The sequence below is a fragment of the Nematolebias whitei genome, chromosome 6 (genome assembly GCF_014905685.2).
Source record: "Nematolebias whitei isolate Nwh7 chromosome 6, NemWhi1, whole genome shotgun sequence".
Taxonomy (NCBI): Eukaryota; Metazoa; Chordata; class Actinopteri; order Cyprinodontiformes; family Rivulidae; genus Nematolebias; species Nematolebias whitei.
The window spans coordinates 36,117,530-36,138,415 of NC_056503.1; the positions used below are offsets into that span (position 1 = coordinate 36,117,530).

A 20,886-nucleotide genomic window follows, 5' to 3' on the forward strand; every position below is an offset into this window, starting at 1 on the left:
AATTTCTTCTACTTTCAACCTAATTAACTTCTTTATGCTAATTTAAACTTATGCTCTTTTCAGCTTTTTTCTGCTAGTTTCAGCTTTTTCTGCCTTTTCAGTTACCATTCAGCTCCTGTGATGCTAATTCTAGCTTTTTCAGCTAATTCTACATTTTATGAGATCATTTCAATTCTTTCCACTTCCTTTTGGTAGTTTAAGCTTCTTTTTGGCTTTTCAGCTATTTCAGCAATTTTTTGTAGCTAATTTCAGCTCCTTTTAAGCTCTTAATTTTTACTTATTTAACCCTAATTCAGCAAATGTGTGTTTTTTTCCTGCTTTCTTCTGCTAATTTAGGCTTCTTTATTCATCTCAGCTACATTTCAGAATTTAAAAAAAAAATCTAATTTCAGCTGTTTTTCAGCAAGTTCTTCTGCAATAATCATCCACACTGCATTTGTGCAGAAAAATCAAATTTTCAAGTTTGAATAATATCCCAGTCCTCACTTATGTTAATAATCATTTTGCCACCTGATGTGCTGATTCTCTTTCAGGCCAGAGCCCATCACTTCTCTTCCTGCCAGCATGATAAATGTTAAAAAAAAAAAAAAAAAAAGAAGATACTGCCCATTTCAGTTAAAGTGAGATTGCCAGTTTCTTTACTGGCATTAAAACAGCCTTGTTTGCACACAAACACAGACAAACACGATCTGAGAGATTGTATAAAACCACTGTGATGTGGTGTCTTTGGCTCTCAGTATGTGTAGGGTCTAATGAATTGTTTAGCACGTCCGTAATAAGAAGTGATTTGTGTTTCCTGGGGTACAAGAGGACGTGACTTTTTAGCTGGCTTCATGTCTCCACTGCCTCTATGGATTAGCCGTGCTCAGCATGCCAGTGGCATTTCGCTGATCTAACCATCCTGTTGTCTCTCCCTCCCCAACACAAAACTACAACTCAAAAACAGAAATTGACTTTGACTCCTGTAGGGAACACTGGAGGCCCAGATGGCATTTAGCTTCAGATTTGCTTTTGTCTAAATATTTCATCTCTCAACGAACCAAATGTATCCTCTCCATTCTAATACATATATAATTTGACAACAAGCTCAAAGACATAAACACAATGTGACCAAAATGAAAATCCCTGTTCCTGTACTATAAGTATATAATGAATAATTGATAACTCCAAATCATAACTGAGAAGTAATAAGTTTTTTTTTTCCAACACTCACGATTATAGACCTCTTTCTGCGAGAGCCTACAGGCGGCTGAAGGCACAGAAATGAAGATAAAATGTGCAAATAAGAGTTCTTAATCATGTTTACCATGAACCGACAGTTTGGAGCGGATAGAGAAGATTTAGAGTAGACTGCTTAAAAAAAACCCCACAATATATAAAAATATAAATATAAACATTTAAGTGATTTTAAATCTAATTTTAAAAATAAAGGTTGCGGCGTGGAAGCAGCTTTACGACAAATCAGAATTTACGAGAGACATAAGGCGAGTCTGCAGTGAGGGATGCACTGGTAGTTTGAGCAAACAGCACAGCGTTAAACCAACAGCTCATTTATTTTAAAATGTGGTGTTGCAGTAACTATATGAACATTTAATATCTTACCTGATGTAGATAGCTATTGGAATAAACTCAGTTTGAAGAAAATAGACTTTAATTCTGATCAGATGACATACTAAGTACTTTTTTTTTTTTAATTGTAAGACAAGAGTTGCCAAAGCAACTTAAATCTTAAAAGGTGTAAGGCAGTTCATGCAAAGTAAATAAATCCAACTAAGTTCAGTCAGGTCATCTGGACGCTTTCTTTTATCTTGTTGAGAAGTTTCATCCTTCATCCAAAGGACTTCATCAGTCCGAGGAGCCACAACAATCTGAGTCCCCCAAGCAGCAACCACTGCATAGTGAACCAACCAGTTTGATGGTGATAAGATGGTTTCTGGGGCCCACCCTCTCCCCTGCCGACTCCTCTGAAGCAGCCATAGCCAAAGTGGTTCAAAACATCAAAGTTTATGGATTTTTTCCCCCCTGGATTATTGAGCATGAACTTTGATGTTTTGAACCACTTTGATTATGGCTGCTTCAGAGGAGTCGGCATGGGGAGAGGGCGGGCCCCAGAAACCATCTTATCACCATCAAACTGGTTGGTTCACTCTGTGAGTGTGCTGCTTGTTAGACTGACTTTGTTGTGGCTCCTCAGACTGACGAAGTCAGAATCAGAATTAACTTTATTATCATTGCACAGAGATACAATGAGAACATGTACGTACGGAGTGCACGAAACTGCTGCTATAAAGTGCGGCCATCTTATTCTTATTCAGAATAATATTTTTAGATAGAAAAAGGGACAAAACCATGAGGAGAGAGGTAGTGGCATTACAAAAAAAAAGTCCTTTGGATGAAGGCTGAAACGTCTCAACAACAACAACAACAAAATAAACCATCCAGATGACCTGACTGAATTTTGTTGGACTTCTATAAATGTTTATTTACATCACCATTAATTTTGTATTTTACATTACATTATTTCAGTTAAAATACTAGATTTGTGGAAAAAGTGACTCAGTTTGTAGTTGCTGCCGATTTATCTGTGCTTGCAAATAACTATAAAATCCTTTATGAATGTAATTCACAATTTATGCTCATTGAAAATGTTATAAAATAGTGTTCAGTCAAATTACCATGATGCTTTAATGATGGGATTTGTTTTAATACAACTGTAATCAACTCCTCTTCGAAAGATCTCAGTGATTGCTTTGTAAATAAGAGAATAATGGTGCTCCAACTGTAAATGACAGACAGGAGTATCTTCTTATGTACTCATGCCAGTCACCATAATCAGTACAATGCACATTCAAAGTAGAACTCCTTCCTGTTTGCAGAGGAACAGCCTCCAGAGACCAGGACCTGTGGGGAAGCAGACAGGCCTGGAGCATGTGAAGCTAACTGAGGGAGGCTGTTATTCCACCGACCTGTCAGTTCTTCCTCCCCCTTCATCCATCTGATGGAAGCGGCTGGCTTGCCGCCCATGGCGATACAGGTGAGCTCCGTCTCGTTCCCCTCGCTGACCACATCCTCCCCGCTCTCGATGACTGGGCTGCCTGGCGGGACTGACAAGCAGCAACAGCACCACTCAGAAAATGGCAACACTCAGGCACACATAATTCACATGTAAGAAGGTAAACACTGACACCAAAGTAAAGTGTAAATAATTAGTTCTCACCATTGAAAGGATGTGTTAAATAAAATATTTCATTACGCAAACACATTGACCTTTTTAAAAAATACAGCGTAACTTGTTTGAGCTCAGCTTTCTGTGATTTTACTTAAGAGGGTCACCTGTCACAAGAAGTGCTTATTTCATTGTTAAGACATGTAGCAATAGTCTTTTAACTTGTTTATTCCAATTAACACCGAGTGGCTGCAGGAAGTTGTTGAAGTATGAGACTTTTTAGTGAGAAAATACTTTTACATGCATTAAACAAAAAAGATGTTTGAATCCTTGTAAGAAATTGTAAAAATACAATTATAATTAAAAAAAGGGTACTGTTTTATGAAAGATGTCAAATGAAAAGCCTTTTTTTCCCAACTGAATGGACCAACTTAGACAAGACTATATTTGTGACAGTGATTTTCTAATGCTACAGCTAAATAATGATGTCTTCTTTTTATGAACATGCTGCTTTAGACTGAACACACCCGATTTGTTAATGTTTGTCCAACTCTTGTTCTCATTTGTATAATCTCAGTATTTCCTGCTGTCTTCACTGCCAGCTGTTGTGTTTGGAGGCAAAGTGGGAGGGTGAACATGATGTTGCCCTTTGGGCATGGGTCGCTGAATCTGTCTACAATTACTGAATATCTTTTTGGTGAAAAAAGGGAATGCAGCTCCTGCTGTAATTAATGTGACCTGTAACAATTGGCATTGTTATCAAAAAGTTAGGAGCACTTCTTGGTATCAAATCAAGTTTATTAGAAGAGTTTTACAAATATTTTTAGATTTTATGATCCAAATTAAAAACGTCTCTCACCTATTTAGAAAAAGAAACGCTATATTCTTATTGCATGGTCATGCTTAATCTATGAGTAAGTCAAAAAGGAAGAACCTTGTATGCATTACTAACAGTGCTCCATCAACATGGGGCATAAAGAAAACCTATTTAAAGTGACACATCTTAATTTGTTAGTTTAATCATGACCACACCAATATATTAACAAAGCTTTTTAATATTGGATAAATTATTTCTGTTCCTTTTTATTCAGACTTTAGATAATTATGTAAATGCTTCAGAATAAATGTCCTACTAACACTTTTATGGGATACATTTGCTAAAAGGACACAAGTTGTTAATTTTTCTTGTGACCAAGTAACTGCACCTTCAATATATTCAATGTATTCTTAAAAATTGTTGTATATTTTTGTTGAACTTTGCCCATTTCATAGTAAAACACAGTAGGATGCCCAAACAGCTGATGCTGTTGATAACAGTTGTAGACTTAAAGGCAGTGAAAATGTAACATTTTTACAAATCTACATGATTGTTCAGTTAAAACTGTGATGTATTGCTTAAGACATGCAAAACTAACAATCTTCCAACACCTGGGGTGATTTTTGTTTTCTTTAGATATTAAACATGACACTGTGCTTGTATCTGTATCAGCCTGGTAACAAAAAGCGCATTTTAGATGTATTTTTTATCAGCCTGAAAGCCCAGATTTGCTCTCATCGTTATGTCTTTACAAACGACATAACGGCTTCTAATTGCGCTTTTCCATTTTTAAACACATGATTCTCCATTTGTGTCTTACAAAAAAACAAAGCTCTTTTGAAAAACAAAGCTGCAGAATATCAGTTTTTATAATTTATTCATAAAAAAGTTAACGGTAGTTAAAATTAAATAGCCTTTGGAATATTGTGGAAGAGATTCACCCTGATTTCCTTAAGGCTCTGGATGTTTGGGGCTGTCTTAGTTGACACACCTTTGCAACATCACCTGAACATCTGGGGCAGTGCCACTGGATTGGCGGACTGGGGTGGTGGTTCCCTTCTTCAAAAAGGGGGACCAGAGGGTGTGCTCCAATTATAGGGGCATCACTCTCCTTAGCCTCCCTGGTAAGGTCTACTCAGGGGTACTGGAGAAGTCAGTCCGATCACTGGTTGAACCTCAGATCCAGGAAGAACATTTTAGGTTCTGTCCTGGCCGTGGAACACTGGAACAGCTCTTTACCCTCACTAGGGTCCTCGAGGGGTCATGGGAGTTTGCCCTTCCAGTCTACATGTGTTTTGTGGATTTGGAGAAGGCTTTCGACCGTGTTTCTTGGGGTACACTGTGGGGGGTGCGCCGTGAGTATGGGACTGAGGGCCCGTTACTACGGGCAGTTTGGGCCCTATACAAGCGGTGCGAGAGTTTGGTTCACATTGCCGGTAGTAAGTCTGACCCCTTCAGGGTGGGAGCTGGACTCTGCCAGGGTTGCCTGCTGTCACCGATTCTTTTCATAACTTTTATGGACAGAATTTCTCAGCACAGCCAGCAGGCGGAGGGATTCTGGTTTGGGGTCCTCAGGCTTCCTTCTCTGCTCTTTGCAGATGATGTGTTCCTGTTGGTGTCATCGTGCCATGATCTTAAGCTCTCACTGGAGCGCTTCGCAGCCGATTGTGAAATGGCTGAGGTGACCTCCAAATCTGAGGCCATGGTCCCCAGTTGGAAAAGGGTGGATTGATCTCTTTGGGTCAAGGGTGAGGTTCTGCCTCAAGTGGAGGAGTTCAAGTATCTTAGGGTTTTGTTCACAAGTGAGGGAAGAATGGAGCTTGAGATTGAGATTGACAGATGGATTGCAGCAGCATCTGCAGTATTGTGGACTCTGTACCAGTGTATTGTGGTGAAGAGGGAGCTGAGTTCTAAGGCAAAGCTCTCTGTTTAACAGTCAGACTACATTCCTACCCTCACCTGTGATCACAAACTCTGGGTAGTGACCGAAAGAACAAGACTGTGGATACATGAGGCTGAAATGAGTTTCCTCCGCAGGGTAGCTGGACTCTCCCTTAGAGATAGGGTGAGAAGTTCAGTTATCCACGAGAAACTTGGAATTGAAATGCTGCTCCTCCACATCAAGAGGAGACAGTTGAGGTTGTTTGGGCATCTGGTAAGGATGCTCCCTGGGCGTCTCCCTAGGGAGGTGCTTTGGACATATCCGACTGGGAGGAGACCCCAAAGAACACCCAGGATGTGCTGGAGAGATTATGTCTCTCGGTTGGCCCGGAAACGCCTTGGAGTTTTCTCAGAAGAGCTGGAAGAGGTGGCTGTGGAAAAAGATGTCTGGGCCTCCCTGCTCAAGCTGCTGCCCTTGCAACCCGAATTCGGAATGAGTGGAAGATAACTGATGGATGGCTGGATGGAAGGATATTGTAGTGCACCTTGTGAGGAACATACATCTTATTGTCATACAACATATGTATGTGCAGAGTTGCATTTCAGCCAGAAATGCAAGTTTTTTTTGTACTTTGGGTGGATTTCAGTATATCCACTGAGGATCTAACACATGGGAATGATTAAGTAACTTATTTCTTTGTGTCTGACTGAGGAGCTGAGCTTCAGTACACAAACAGATCAGTGTAGCTACATTGAAATAGCGATACACCAATGTCCGGTGTCCTGAGGGATTTGGATTTCTGTAGTTTTTCTTGACTGGAATTGAACAGTGAATGAAAGTTAACCTTAATGTTTTTGGTGAAAAATAATTAAGGGGATAGGAGTTACACTGTGTGGAAAAATAAAGGTAGTTTTTTTTCTGCAGAGTGACTGATCCTGGGAAGTGGAGGGAGCAATTTTAACTACAACCAAGCACAATGGCCATGTTGGATTTTGACTTGGCAACCCACTTTTTGAAAGGAAACTTTCTTTTTTCTTTTGCCTACATGTACCCACACATCGAAATGGAAGTCGTTACCTCACTTATATTTCAAGTTATCATGCTCACAACCTGCATGGATGAACAGATGGACGGAGGGTGTTCTGAATTCCCTTTTTTTGCTCTGCCATGGGAAAATAAGAAGAAGTACACCACAGTTCAATTTTGGCAGTGTGGCACCTTCCCACAGGGTTGTGATACTGTGTTATTTTTTATGTGCACTTCAATCTTTAAAACTTACACACAAGTTTCACAAATTTATGTTTTTGAAACTATGATTATCAACTTTAAATGATAACGATGGCAATATTTTAGCTTAAACTTTTGCGATGGACTGAATGACAACCAATCACAAAACTCGCCATAATTTGGCATTTCTGCTAATTCGAAGGAACTGATGATTCAATAATACAGATAAACATTTATTCATAACGCTGTGCTAATTAGCAATACATTATTTGATGCCAGACTCAAAAACATATATGCACAATTACAACCTATGTTCAGATGGATATAGGCAAAATTAGATGTATCTTTCAATCGTTCCCTGTATTAGTCATCACAGCAAATTTGCTGAACTTCAGTTACTTAAAAGCAAAAAGTCACTCGAGTGCTTATTTCAAGAGCTCGTCATCTGAACCCCTTGATTCAGAAATACTGCAGCTAGGTTTCAATCGTACAACTGGAGTAATTACTTTAAAGTGCTTTTAATTCCTTTCAATCCCCCAGGATGTCTGCATGTATAATAAAGCTTAACTAAAGTAATTTCTCTCCAAAGCATCAAAGTGTGGCACAGCTGACTCTCAATAGGGAATCATTGGGAGCAGCCAAGTCAACATTCACCAGGATTCAGAGTCAACACAGCTGCCAAACCAACACGGTCTGAGCCATCAGCTTCAGCATCTGCTCCTTTTCGTTATGCTGTTGAGCACTGCAAGAGCCTAATTGGCTGACATTTTGTTTCAGTTGCTTAAAATAACAAGTTCAAAGATTACTATTATTCCACATTCGCCATTTATAACTGAGTCGATTACAATGGAAGTATGAGTTGTTTTTTTTTTTTCCTGCGTGAGAATCACACGTGTGTCCTCACACCTACCCAGGACAGTGATGTCTGCGTAGGCTTCTTGAGGGGGATCTGTGTAGAGCTGGCACACGTAGCGTCCCTCGTCGGAGAGCGACACATTGGACAGAGACACCCGGAGTTCGTTGTCAGAGAAATTCACCAGCTGGAACCGGCTGTCCTTGAGAGCTGTGGGGATACAGAGTGCAGGGACACGAGCGTGAGACATGGGGTGAGAAGGAAAAGGAAAGTGTTAGTATGTGTGTTGGGGTGAGAGAGATGGGAAGGAGGATGACAAAGGAGACACTAGCACAAAATTAGACAGGAGGAGGGAGAGGGAGAGAAGAGGGCAAGTGCTGCCCTTTTTCTGGGCTTTCTCCTTAATTGAGTAAAAGAAAAGTGAGTTTCAAAATGATTCCTGGGGTTGATTTATAAAGTACCTTTACAGTCCACAGACCAAAGAAAGGAAAGTGTGAAGAGTGTTCATGAAGAGCCCTAACAAGCTAAGAAACTCTTAAAATGGGCTGAGGCCGGTCACGGATGGCTGCATCAAACCCACATATTCCACTGTAAAAAGGAGAGGCATTCAAACATACATAATGAATTAAATCACAGTGTGAAAGCCGAGATGCGTGGATGCTCGAAACTCTAAATCAAAAGTAGCCAGAATGCTGTGTATTAATGCCTCTATGGATTGGCAGAATTTTCGTTTAATGTCATCAATCTAGGTTAGCCGTCTCTCTCTGGCTTTTTGCTCACTGCTTTCTCATTTGGGTCAGCGCGCATCCCTGAGCGCTCTTTTACATAAACAGTGCGGCTTGACTTGATTGGGAGGGTCTTTTGATGCTTTGACCTGCCTTCTTTATCAAGTCCTCCCTGCATCTGTCGAGCTAACGAACTCAATTCAGTCTCGGCTTCAAGCGCAGGGAGTTTATTACTCCCACCAGGCCGTGCACTTTGTATTATGATCATCACTTAAGGTCTCAGGGCAGTATCAACATGAAACCTCATCCCCCAATAAATTCTGAGAGCTCTTTGAAAGTCTATCCTTAAAGGGAAACAATGATGCTGATGTACTTAAGAGTACCTGCAACAGAGGGAGACCATTCACGTCAGAAACTGTAAGTGCAGTTGATGCAACATTTCTTTTCAAGAGCTGTTTGCTTACGCACGATTGTTGCTTAGTATTATTTAAAAAATACAACATTTAATCAACATATGCATGATAATTCATATCATATTTACTTAATTTTACCATCCAGTTCAATTTAGTTTTTTTATATAGCACGAAATTACAACAGAAGTTGTCTTAGGGCACTGAACAAAACCATTCACATACACATAAATCTGTTAAAAATGTTATTTATCTGAGGAGCCAACAGATTGCTTTGAGTCTTCTCTTTGCCACAGTCTCCCATTAAGCAAGCATAAAGGTAACAGTGGAAAGGAAAAACTTCCTCCTGAGGAAGAAACCTCCAGCAGAACCAGGCTCAGGATGAGCGGCCATGTGCTTTGACCGTTTGTATTTGAGAGGACAGGAAGGAGAAAACAGACACACAATGGCAGGTCCACCAGCAGAACCAGGCTCAGAATATTTACAAACTAATTAATTAAATTAATTAAGAATAATTACGAATACAAACTATTAATTTGTGTTAGAGATGTTCCAATCGATCGGCCATCAATCATAATGGGATGATTTTCTTTAAAAAGTATGTGATCGGCCGATACGATCAATGCCTTTCAGTGACGATCACAAAAACCGATCACCTTTGCAGCCTTCAGAGGTACAGTAGTATATATATATATATATATATATATATATATACATACATATATATATATATACATACATATATATATATATATACATATATATATATTTAAGCAGTGTTTTGAGATTTACTTGACTTTCTGCATCATTTAGCCTGTTGAGAGGCTTAATGTTTTCAATCAGTTAAAGATTGTGTTAGTGATAGCAGGTAAATTTGTGTTTTCCAGTTGTCCTTTTAACTGAACAGTTGCTGTATTTACTTGTAGTAACTTGCTGTCTGCAAGTTTTTTATATATATTGTTTTTGTCTTGGAAACATAAATAAAAACATGTTTTTGTCCAAATTAAGGTAATTTTATGGTTCCTATTTTCCAGATCACATAGTGACATATACATTTTTATTTTTTATATTCATAACACAATTTTTGACTGATGCTTTAAATTTCTAAGAACTGCAAGAGCGAGTCATCCAGTGCACGCTCGCTTCACTCAGCTGGTGCGGAGGAACGCTGGAGAGCTAGTGGCTCCAGCCACGATGAATGGATGGATGGATGGCGGACACCACGCCATCCAGGCGAATTGAAGCTATTTTGACCATTAAATAAATGCATAATAAACACGACGGGTCAGCGGTGATAATAAATGCAACTTATACACTGAAGTGACTTACATATTTTTTTCCTCTTCATGATGATTTAAAAAAAAAAATTGACTGATGAGACTTAAGCACGGTGGCGCAACTGGTAGAGATGCTGCCTCTCAGCAAGCAGGTCCCTGGTTCAAATCCCGGTCCGGGGGCCTTTCTCGTGGAGTTTGCATGTTCTCTCCGTGCATGTGTGGGTTTTCTCCGGGCACTCCGGTTTCCTCCCACAGACCAAAAACATGCATGTTAGACTGATTGGTAACTCTAAATTGTCTCTAGGTGTGAGTGAGAGAGTGAATGGTTGTTTGTCTCGTTTGTCTCTATGTGGCCCTGTGATGGACTTGTGACCCATCCAGGGTGTACCCCGCCCCACACACAGTGATTGCTGGACATGGGCACCGGCGACCCCCGTGACCCAAAATGTAATAAGCGGGTAAAGATAATGGATGGATTAATAGTGCAAAACATACACCGAACAACGGCAGCACGATTCTATAGGATTTATCAAAAAGGAAAGTTTTAAGCCCAGTCTTAAAACTGGACAATGTGTCAGCCTTACGGACAGAAACAGGAAGTTTGTTCCACAAAAGAGGAGCCTGATAACTGAAAGATCTTCCTCCTATTCTGTTTTTGGAAACTCTAGGAACCGTGAGTAAGCCTGCAGTCTGAGAGCGAAGTGCTCTGTTAGGAAAATATGGAAAAATAAAATTAAACTTTTTTGCTTGTTTAATTAGAAAAACACAGAACAAGGTTTTCTGGGGAAAAATAAAAATAAAATTACTTCTTTAAGTGTCTGTAGTGGACTAGGCCCATGTCAAAAACTAAGTCTAAGGTCAAAACTCTTGACCTTTAGAACCTTGTGGGACAGGGACTGTCATTTCATTGATTTGAACTCAGAAATACAGGTTCACCCATCCTGAGACTTTCTTTCTTGAAGATTCAAGTGAAAAGAACACTCTCTTTTTATTATCATTACTATTTTTCAAATGTTGATAATCAAAGTGTCTTAGTTCAAACCATTTTAGATGTGGCAGTGAACTAATCAATTTTATTAACTGTGTAATGATTTTTATTCTCATGTCAAAGCTGTTACAGAGTAATTATGCCTTTTCTGATTTCTGCTTTTGAATGAGCAAGTGTAAGTTGGTCCAAGGTTGGAATAAAACGCAAAACAAGTTGTTATGTTAAAACTGTCATGTTTTTAAAATCCTCTCAGACGTAAATAGAGAAGTTTTGGCACCTGTTGCTGAAACAGCGCCAAAACAAAACTCTCTCTGTCTGTGAGAACATTTCTGATCTGTTTCATAACAATTCTCGCTGTCTCTAACCTCTTACGTCACAAAACACACCCCGTCTGGTTGTTTCTGACCAATGAACAAATCCCAAAAGTGAACCGGGAAACAGCTCTTTAAAATGTCAGTACTTCCTGGTCTACTGAGTCTTGGTTCTGTTGAAGTTCTGATGGAGTGCTGTTGGAGTTCTGCTGGATACACAGTCCAACCAGTTCTGTGAGAGACGGGATGATCCTGACAACAGAGCTCTTCCGAGTTCCATGGGATTATAACATTTTCCACTGAGGTGAATATGTGTCGAACAGAGCCTCGCCATTACTTCGGACGAGTAACAGCATCCTACTGAGACGCTGAAAGGGTGCGTTAAACGGAATCTCACCTGAGACATCTCCAGGTAAAGGAGCCGATTTCATCACCTAAGTGTACTGTAAGGAAAAGCTGAAGAAAGCCGGAGAGTGTCGATTCTGGTGAACACATTTCACCCCTCACACACCATCTTACTCCCTCTAAACTTCTTTCCATCTTTAAACTTTTCTATCAAGTAGAAATTCTTCCAGATATTTTAGAAATGTCTGTGTAAAATGCTCACCCACATTCATGTGGGTAAAAGATCATAATTGTACAGTTTTCATAAATGTCTGTGGTGAGGCAACGGAAAAATCATGGCCGTATGATTTTTCCTGATTGATTGCTTATGTTGTTATTTTCATAATTTGCCAAATTAATGTAAATGTTTGATGTTAAATTTTGATTCTGTAAATAAATGACCGCATTCATTTTGATGGGTCAAATATAAATGACGTCTCACGTTTGCATTTCCTTAAATTCAATGCACGTTTTATTCAGTCCAGAAAAATGAGGAATCCGTGTTAAATGATGAATATATCTGAGCATCTGTTCATCTACATGTCCTTAGGCCCAAAAGACTTAGTGTAACTCACTGAACAACTGGTTAGAAAAAGAACAGTTATTAATAAAAAAAAAAAAAAACACTTTGCCTTAAACCTTAAAATTCATACTCTGACAATGTTAGAGATTTTTCAACCTTGTTGTCTTCTTTAACATTCATACAGTAAAAGAAATGTGTTGAATTCATAAAATTGTCAATTTCATTTCTTAATCTGATATTTTAAGTTTGACTCAAGAAGCCAGCTGACTGTAATACCAGCAAATGAGAAAACAGCTCAACTTCTCTAATTATTTACGTCAGTAAACCATTTTGTTAGTTTTAGCCACCTGCATGAGTTAAACCCAGTACTGTTTGAACACATAAACCTTTTTTTACAGCTTACCTGGGTCAAAAATATCTTTAGTTTGATAAAACTGAACCAAACAAGATGCAAAACACCAAGATGAAGCTAAGTGTTGAAAGAAACCTTAGCTAAGAAGTAAAAATGTAATCTTCATAATATCTTTCTGGAGTTTGCTGCTATAATTGGACCCTTCAGATTTTTTTTACATTGTCAGGTGATGCATTATTCCCAAAGTAACGTTCAAAACTCTTAAGAACTGAAACTCCATTCTGAGGCTTCAAACCTGCAAAGACTTGATGCTAAAAGGAAGTTCTGTTGGGTAGGAGCCACTTTGAACAGAAAGTCTCTGTAATACAAAGTAAGAAATCCGCTGACAGGAGATGCAGTGAATAAATAATCTTCCTCTATTGCATCACTATTCTAAGAGGTCCACCTTCGCTGATAAAGGCTCATTTTTTCCATTTCAGATGACAACTCTGCCAAATTGCATGTCATTTTGCATATATCTGGAAGAATAAACGCCTCATCCTAACAGGACTTGGTAGGCTCCTACCTATGACATAATTCATCTTTATTTGCTGCAACAGAAATTCATTTATACGGCTTTCACTGCTACGGTAATTTTGACATTATTCCAGTATTCTTGTTTGTATCTTATTCTGAAGTGGCTACTTGGCTTGTAGCTGCTGTTCTCGCAGCTCCCGGTGTGTCCCTGTGTCACCGCTGTTTACCTCCTTGTATACAAAGATCTGCCAGTGTGTCGGGCGGCCCTGTTGACAGGTAACAATGCCACTGGCTGAGGGGGGTCCCAGCAGAACCAGCGGTCCTTTAGGAACAGAGCCTAGAATAGCACCGACATGGGGTTCACTGGACCCCATAGTGAGAAACACAAACACACAGCAGCAAACCAACAACACTTAACCCGCCCGTCAGAAAGCCTGACGTATATTCACATGCAATGGTAAATAAACAACACAGTTTGTTGTTTGTTGTTGACAAAGGCGCAGTATTGACTTTGGCAGAGAAAATGACATGTTTGCCGGCTCACATGGAGCAGCTCAATACGAAACAGAGAGGAAAAGGTTGACCTAACCTCCGGGCAGGACTTCTTCAACTGTACAGAGCACTAATTGTCACGATGATGTAACTCCTGATTCTTCGCTGTTATGTTTCCATTCCTTGATGTCTAACCCAATGTGTTGAAGATGCACAGCACAACACAATCTATTCTTTACATCGTTTTTCTCTGCCACATTTCAAAGCGGCTTTGGGTGTTTTGTGCAAATATAAATAAGCTGTGTTCTCAGACTCCCCCGATGCTTTTCGCAAGTGAGAGAATGAAACGCACGTCGCTCCACCTAGACTTGTGAAATAACATCTGGGATGCAATATAGCTTGAAATGACGGCTGTGCCTCGTTCACCTTGAATCCTGGCTTGGATCCAAGATGTAAACAAGTGAAAATGCAAGAAAAAAAAAAGTTGAAGTATCCCATATGTTCATGCATAATCATAATCTTCAACATTCTAATCTAAGAGATTATCATAAAACCCAACAGTGATAAGGACACTAAAGTATTCCCATTACACATACACCATGATTTCTCTCTTATTAATCTAACAGCATTCTGAAAAGAGTTAAATGTTCAATGAGATTCTGACCAAGGTTTGGACAAAACAATCTAACTGAAATCTGGAGTTTATCTCAATTGATAATCTATAATCAAATCTAATACAGTAGTCCATCATTTATCACGGATGATCCGTACCCTGAAGCCCTGCGATAAGTGAAAAACCGCAAAATAGGAATAGTAATACAAGTACCGGGTAGTAAGTAGTAGTTTATTTCAGTATCGTGAGTAGCGAGGAACTACTGTACTCTTTTACTGTAGTAAACCCATAATGAAACAGGGTGTACAGTGATGTTCATAGCAGTCGCACAACTGTATTAAAGTACGAACAAAGTACTTTAGTACCATCAAACAATTTTCTGTCAGGTCATATGGACAGTTTATTTTTTTTTGTGCTGAAATGTTTCACCTTCCATCCAGAAGGCTTCATCAGTCAAGGAAAACAAACAAGATAAAACTGATTCTTCCCCTAACAGCTTACTCCAAAGTGGAACAAACCAGTTATGTTTGTGCTAAGAGGGTGTCTTTGGCACGCCCCCTCCTCCAGTGTCGGCCCTCTCCCTCGTCGACAGTCATGTCGAACTGGTTCAAAACCAACAAAGTTCATGCTCAATAATCCAGGTATACAATCCAACAATTTTCAGTCAGGTCATCTGGACAGTTTCTTTTTTTTGTGCTGAAATGTTTCACCTTCCATCCAGAAGGCTTCATCAGTCAAGGAAACACACAACACAAAACTGATTCTTCCCCCAACAGCTTACTCCAAAGTGGAACAAACCAGTTATGTTGTTGCTAAGATGGTCTCTTTGGCACGCCCCCTCCTCCGGTGCCGGTAGCTTTAGTACCAGTTTGCTGGTGCTAAGATGACCTGTTTTTTTTTTCCCACTGTGAAGTATGATGTTTGTGGGAATCAGTTTGTTTGGTGGCTCCTCCGGTTGAAGAAGTCCTTTGGGTGAAGGACGAAACATCTCAGGAAAAAAATAAACCATCCAGATGACCTGATTGAACATTACTGAATTTTATACTTGGATTATTGAGTATGAACTTTGATGTTTTGAACCACTTTGGCATGCCTGTCTCAGAGGAGTTAATGGCAGAGAGGGCAGGCCCCATAGGCCATCAGCTGTGGCTGAGTGGTTAGAGCAGTCGTCATCCAGTGCAAGAGTTGGGGTTTCGAATCCACCTGCAATCACATGCTGAAGTGTCCCCGGACAAGACCCTGTACCCCTCATTGCCTCAGATGTGTGTCCCATCTGTGTATGAATGTGATCTAAAGCACTGATTAGTCTCTTTAGAATGATTTGTTCAATTATCTTTGTAGAGATCTAGTAGAGTGCTGTATGAATGGATAAATGAGGACACAGATTGTAGTGTAAAGCACTTTGATTATCTTGAAATAAGATAGAAATGCGCTATATAAGTACAGAACATTTACCATTTATCTTAGCACCAGCAAACTGTTTTTTTCCACTGTGGAGTGTGCCGTTTGTGGGAATCAGTATTCTTTGGTGGCTCCTCAGATTGACAAAGTCCTTTGGATGAAGGACGAAACATCTCAGAAAAAAAAAGAAACTGTCCAGATGACCTGACTGACAATCGTTGGGCTACATTTAATTATTACTTCTGACATTTTATTTATATTTTAGACAGAAACTGTTTTATAAAATATAATAAAAAAAGTTCAGACCTGCCCATGAAACTTCCTGCTGTCACATGATAAACCAACAGCTACTAATTCATGTTCTTGAGTCACATAAATAATCAGGTAGCTAAATCCTTTGGCTCTACTTCAGTTATGGAGATAAATTTTAATTTTAAGGGTCAGGCCATATAAATCATTGTTTACCGTTGCGCAACAGGCAGTTCTAGTTAATGAATGAAACTTCCTGTGTAATTACTATTGACGTTATAGCAGCAGAGCGCATGTTCAAGATGAAATTATGCCGTGACATTTTCAACACACAGCGCTGACTGTATTTGTGTATTTTGTGAAAAATGTGAGAAATAAAATTTGTTCTGATGTTTAAAGAGACTGTTTGCTTCATTTAATAAAAAGTAATGACATTTAGGTTTTAGGCAAGTCTCTGTCTTGTATTGATTAAGGCTGATTTAGTCAAAGTTTGCATGAAAAAGAGTAAAACAGTGAAGCTATGTGTTATGTTAAGAATTATGATTATCCTTCTAAAGCAACTTAAAAAAAATACTATAATCCCCAATGAAGTTGTTCCTATAATTAAGTTTACTTTAGGTCTCTAAAAATAAAGCTGAACGTTAAAGGGATTCTTCACAGTTCTAGAAGTGGTTGTGCGAAGAAGTTTTTAAGAATTATTGTTTTTTTAGTTATAGAAATCTACTTAAATGACCTCAGTTTAAAGAAATTAGTTTAATTTTAACCGGATAAGCTAACGGCTAGTCCGAGCTGAACCCCAATAAGGTGGACTGCAGTCATCCTAAAACAACTCCTTTATGAAAAACTTTGAAGTAGTTCTTGAAAACTCTAAATGATAAATCTTTACACTGCTGTTAATTTTTTGTAGTTTTTTTTTTTTTTTTGCATTCTGATTTTACGGTAGTTAACTGTAGCACTTACGGTTGCATCCTGGCGCATTTCTGCAGGAAGTGCTACAGCTAACTGCTTAAAAATACACACAAAATTCAATGTAAATGATAATTTAATTAAAAACTGACCAAAATGTTAGTTTTATATATATAAAAAAACATGTTTCTATGAACACACATGTTAAACTGATTGGTACCATATTTTTCGGACTATAAGGCACACAGGATTATAAGGCGCATTAAGTGAAACAAAACAGTCAGAAAAGTCAGACTTTATTCAACTCATTCACAATAACCACATAAAATTGGTTTGAGGTCAGTAAACACAACCAGAATTAATACATAAGGCTCACTGTTAAATCTGTTGGACTCCTGGCAAGGACCAATGCAGACATGCTCCTGTTTTTAGTTTTCTACATTCGCCTTAAAATCTAGCTGTTTTTTGTTACTTTTCTTTTTTTAGCCATCCTATTTGTTAAAAAAAAAAAAAAATCTGTATGCCTTCTTATATTTGTCCATTGTTGTCATCAATCTTTGTTGAAATCAGGTCTCTCTTGTAAATGAGTCCTCGAGGCTCAATTGGATTTACCTGTCTAAATAAAGGTTGAATGAACTGTTGATATTTGAGAAAACTAAAGGATTTTAAATGCGCCTTATAGTCCGAAAAATATGGTAACTGTAAATTGTCTCTAGGTGTGAGTGAGAGAGTGAATTGTTGTTTGTCTCGTTTGTCTTTATGTGTTCCTGCGATGGACTTGAGACCTGTCCAGGGTGTCCCCCATTTCTCGCACAGTGATAGCTGGACATGGGAACCAGTGACCACTGCAACCCAAAAAGGAAGAAGCAGGTAAAAGATAATGGATGGATGGATGGACGGACGGACGGACGGATGGATGTAAAACCTCTCTGAATGGAGTTGTTTTAAGATGGTGGAAATCAGCTTTGGTCCTGGACCTGCTTGGATTAACAGTTAGCTTGTCAGTCTGATCAAAAATGTATTTCTGCAAAGCGCTCAAAGCATTTTCTACAACAAATCATGTGTTAATTGTTTGTAGCATTTCCACAGATACCCAAGTTAAAGATCTATACTATCTGTTAAATGAGTGAACAGGGTTACATTTTGTCTGGCATAAAACAACAATCTGTGCTAATTTTTCACAACTTTTCAGTCATTAAATAAAACTTGTTCTTAATATGAGACATAAATCAAACCCATGTATGCAGCCAGAATTGAAGAAAATTGGACTTGTAAACTGAACTCCATCTGTTTGAGACAAACTTTGTTTCTCTGTTAATGTAAAATAGCCACACACACAAAACAGAAATCACAAAAACATAATTTGATATTTCAGTTTTATCACTTCAAGGGAAAAGGGTTGCGTTGTGAGCAGCACTTACGTCGAACGTCTCTGAAGTAGATGGTCTGTCTGTTTGGGTTCAGCAGCTGGATGACGGAGTCGTCGTTGTTCTTCACTCTACAGCTGATGGTGCCCATTTCCCCCTCGATCACCGACACGTTGTCAGTCGCCAGGTTCTGACTATCAACTGCAAAACATACGCAGAAATGAACATTAAACTTTAAACGGCACACAAATTTTCCCAACTGAATATTTAGAGTCTATTAAATATTTAGATTTTCGACATCGGGGACTACACGCGAACATGTGCAGTGAAGATATGCGAATAGGCTGTGTAGATCGTCTATTTGCAGCCATGTCTAATCCGTTTATTATAAGAGCCATGTGCGTTGTTTGTCATTATTGATCTCCCCAGCTCAGAGCGGGCCCCTGTGCGCTAGTGCCAGATGGGCTGTAAGCTCTGCTGCCCACAAAGATGCAGAGAGAGGAAGGCTATGAAGGAAAAAAGACAAAGAATATAAGAAAGTGGCGAGGCAGCAGATTTGGACGGGGAGGTGGAGGTGAGAAGGAAAGGGTGGGTTACACGGAGCGCGAGCGAACAGAGAGGGACGAGCTGAGCTGGATGCTGTTTATAGTTAAGCTTTATCAGATCTCACCATCTGAGCTTCCATGTGATCAGTGTACTCTGCTCTGTATCTCCAAGAATACAAGCATCTGAATAACTCCCTGTGCTCCGGCGTTGTGGCCACTGACAGACTTTGGACCTTGTCATCATAACATACTGGGCTACCCTCTGCTCCCACAACACAAAAAAGCCTGGATTTATCCCCCACCTCTGTTTAAGGAGGGAAAGAAGAAGGAAATCTGAAGTCACCTTGTGCTATATTTATTTGGCAGGAGCCAAAAAAAGCACAAAGAGAATACGTTTAGTGAATCAGATTCACACCAGAGAAAGAACTACACCCCCCCAAAAAATAAAAACAAAACATCAAAAGCACATTTGCATGCTTGAGCTGACAGACACTTCTATTGCATTCTGACATTTACAAAGTGGAGGGGGGTAAAAGGGAAAAAAAAACAAAAAAAAAACGCCTGCATTTTTAGATAAAGATAATGGGAACAGACAGCCAAACTAACATGATTCAAAATGAACTCTGCGAACGCAGCGAGCAATAAGAAATTAACCTCCTGTGGAGAAAAGCTCCTCAGACCTGTCTGATGCAATGAACCACCCATTTCATTCCACTCTGGTGCCGGCGCGCAGGTTCAGGACAAAAGAAGGGTAATAGGTAAAAACAGACAACCGATTATGCGCCAAAGTACACAAAGCAGGCAATTAAAGATTTTTAGTAAGCACAACATGCGTGGGTTTAATTTGATCAAATAAATGTGAATTATACATGGACATGAATCAAATTAAAGGCGGTGATAGAAAGTCAAGCTCATTGTACTTTCTAATGGCCAGCAGATGAATCAACACTAAACGTTTTTCTAAAGGAGGTCGTATAAATGCAGGAGCTCCAGACAATTTGCACTTTTTTTTTTATTATTTACTCCATCTGACATTTGGATTTCCATAAACAAAACCCTATTAAAGTGGTTTATTACTTCTTATTTTTTTATTTGAGAGAAAGTGTGCAGTCATGTTAAAACATTTGAGATGAAAAAAATGGAAATCTTCGTTCAAGTCTAATAAACGTGAAACAACTCAGTGTTATCAAGGTTGGATCAAAATGGCAACAACTTGATTATTTCTCACCATAAGTCCTATCATTGCCTAAAAGTCTGGCATGAAAGGTGACGGTGAATGTGCATTCCTTTAGATGAGGGGTTCTCAAACTTTTTTGGGTTCAGGGACCACTTACAGGAGAGAAAAAAGTTTCAGGGACCCCCTCATAACCCTCATGTTTATTAAATAATTTTCTTCAATTTGTCTCTTTAATGTAATGGAAATATGTGTGTAACATAAATACTTAAGACTTGCTCTTTAATAGTGTTAATACCGTTTTTATTCTTTTAAACATGGGCTATTTTTCATTCAAGACCCACTTAATTAACAAAGTTTTTAATTTCAACTTCCAAAAATTATAGTTGAAATGAACTGCATCAAAAACCACTTTAAAACTTTACCTATTCACATAATTGAACATAATAAATGTATCGCCACTTCTTAATATTATTACAGAAATTTCTTTACATGAAACTGAACAGAACCATAACAGCAGTAGTCATACCAAGTAACGTAACTTAATTTGTAAACTGGTCTATGTCAGAATGCATATAGCAAGCGGGCCGGTGGGGTGGTGCAGGGGGTCTGGGGGGTTTGGGGGTCCTCCCTCCAAAATTTTTGAATAAAGGAGATGTATTTTCCTGCATTTTGGTGTATTTTAACAGATTGTTAAACATCTACGTG

The 20,886-nt window shown here is 39.0% G+C and overlaps 1 protein-coding gene across 1 annotated transcript in view; it reads right to left on the reverse strand.

Annotated features, from left to right (window-relative positions):
- cadm1b (cell adhesion molecule 1b) overlaps positions 1-20,886 on the reverse strand; it is a 94,526-nt gene that overhangs the window by 55,032 nt on the left and 18,608 nt on the right. Inside the window, exons 2-4 of the mRNA XM_037678231.1 lie at positions 18,514-18,660; positions 8,003-8,155; positions 2,967-3,104 (exon numbers count right to left, since the gene is read on the reverse strand). Coding sequence (XP_037534159.1) covers positions 2,967-3,104; positions 8,003-8,155; positions 18,514-18,610 — 388 coding nt within the window. The 5' untranslated portion in view covers positions 18,611-18,660. The remainder of the gene's footprint in view (positions 1-2,966; positions 3,105-8,002; positions 8,156-18,513; positions 18,661-20,886) is intronic.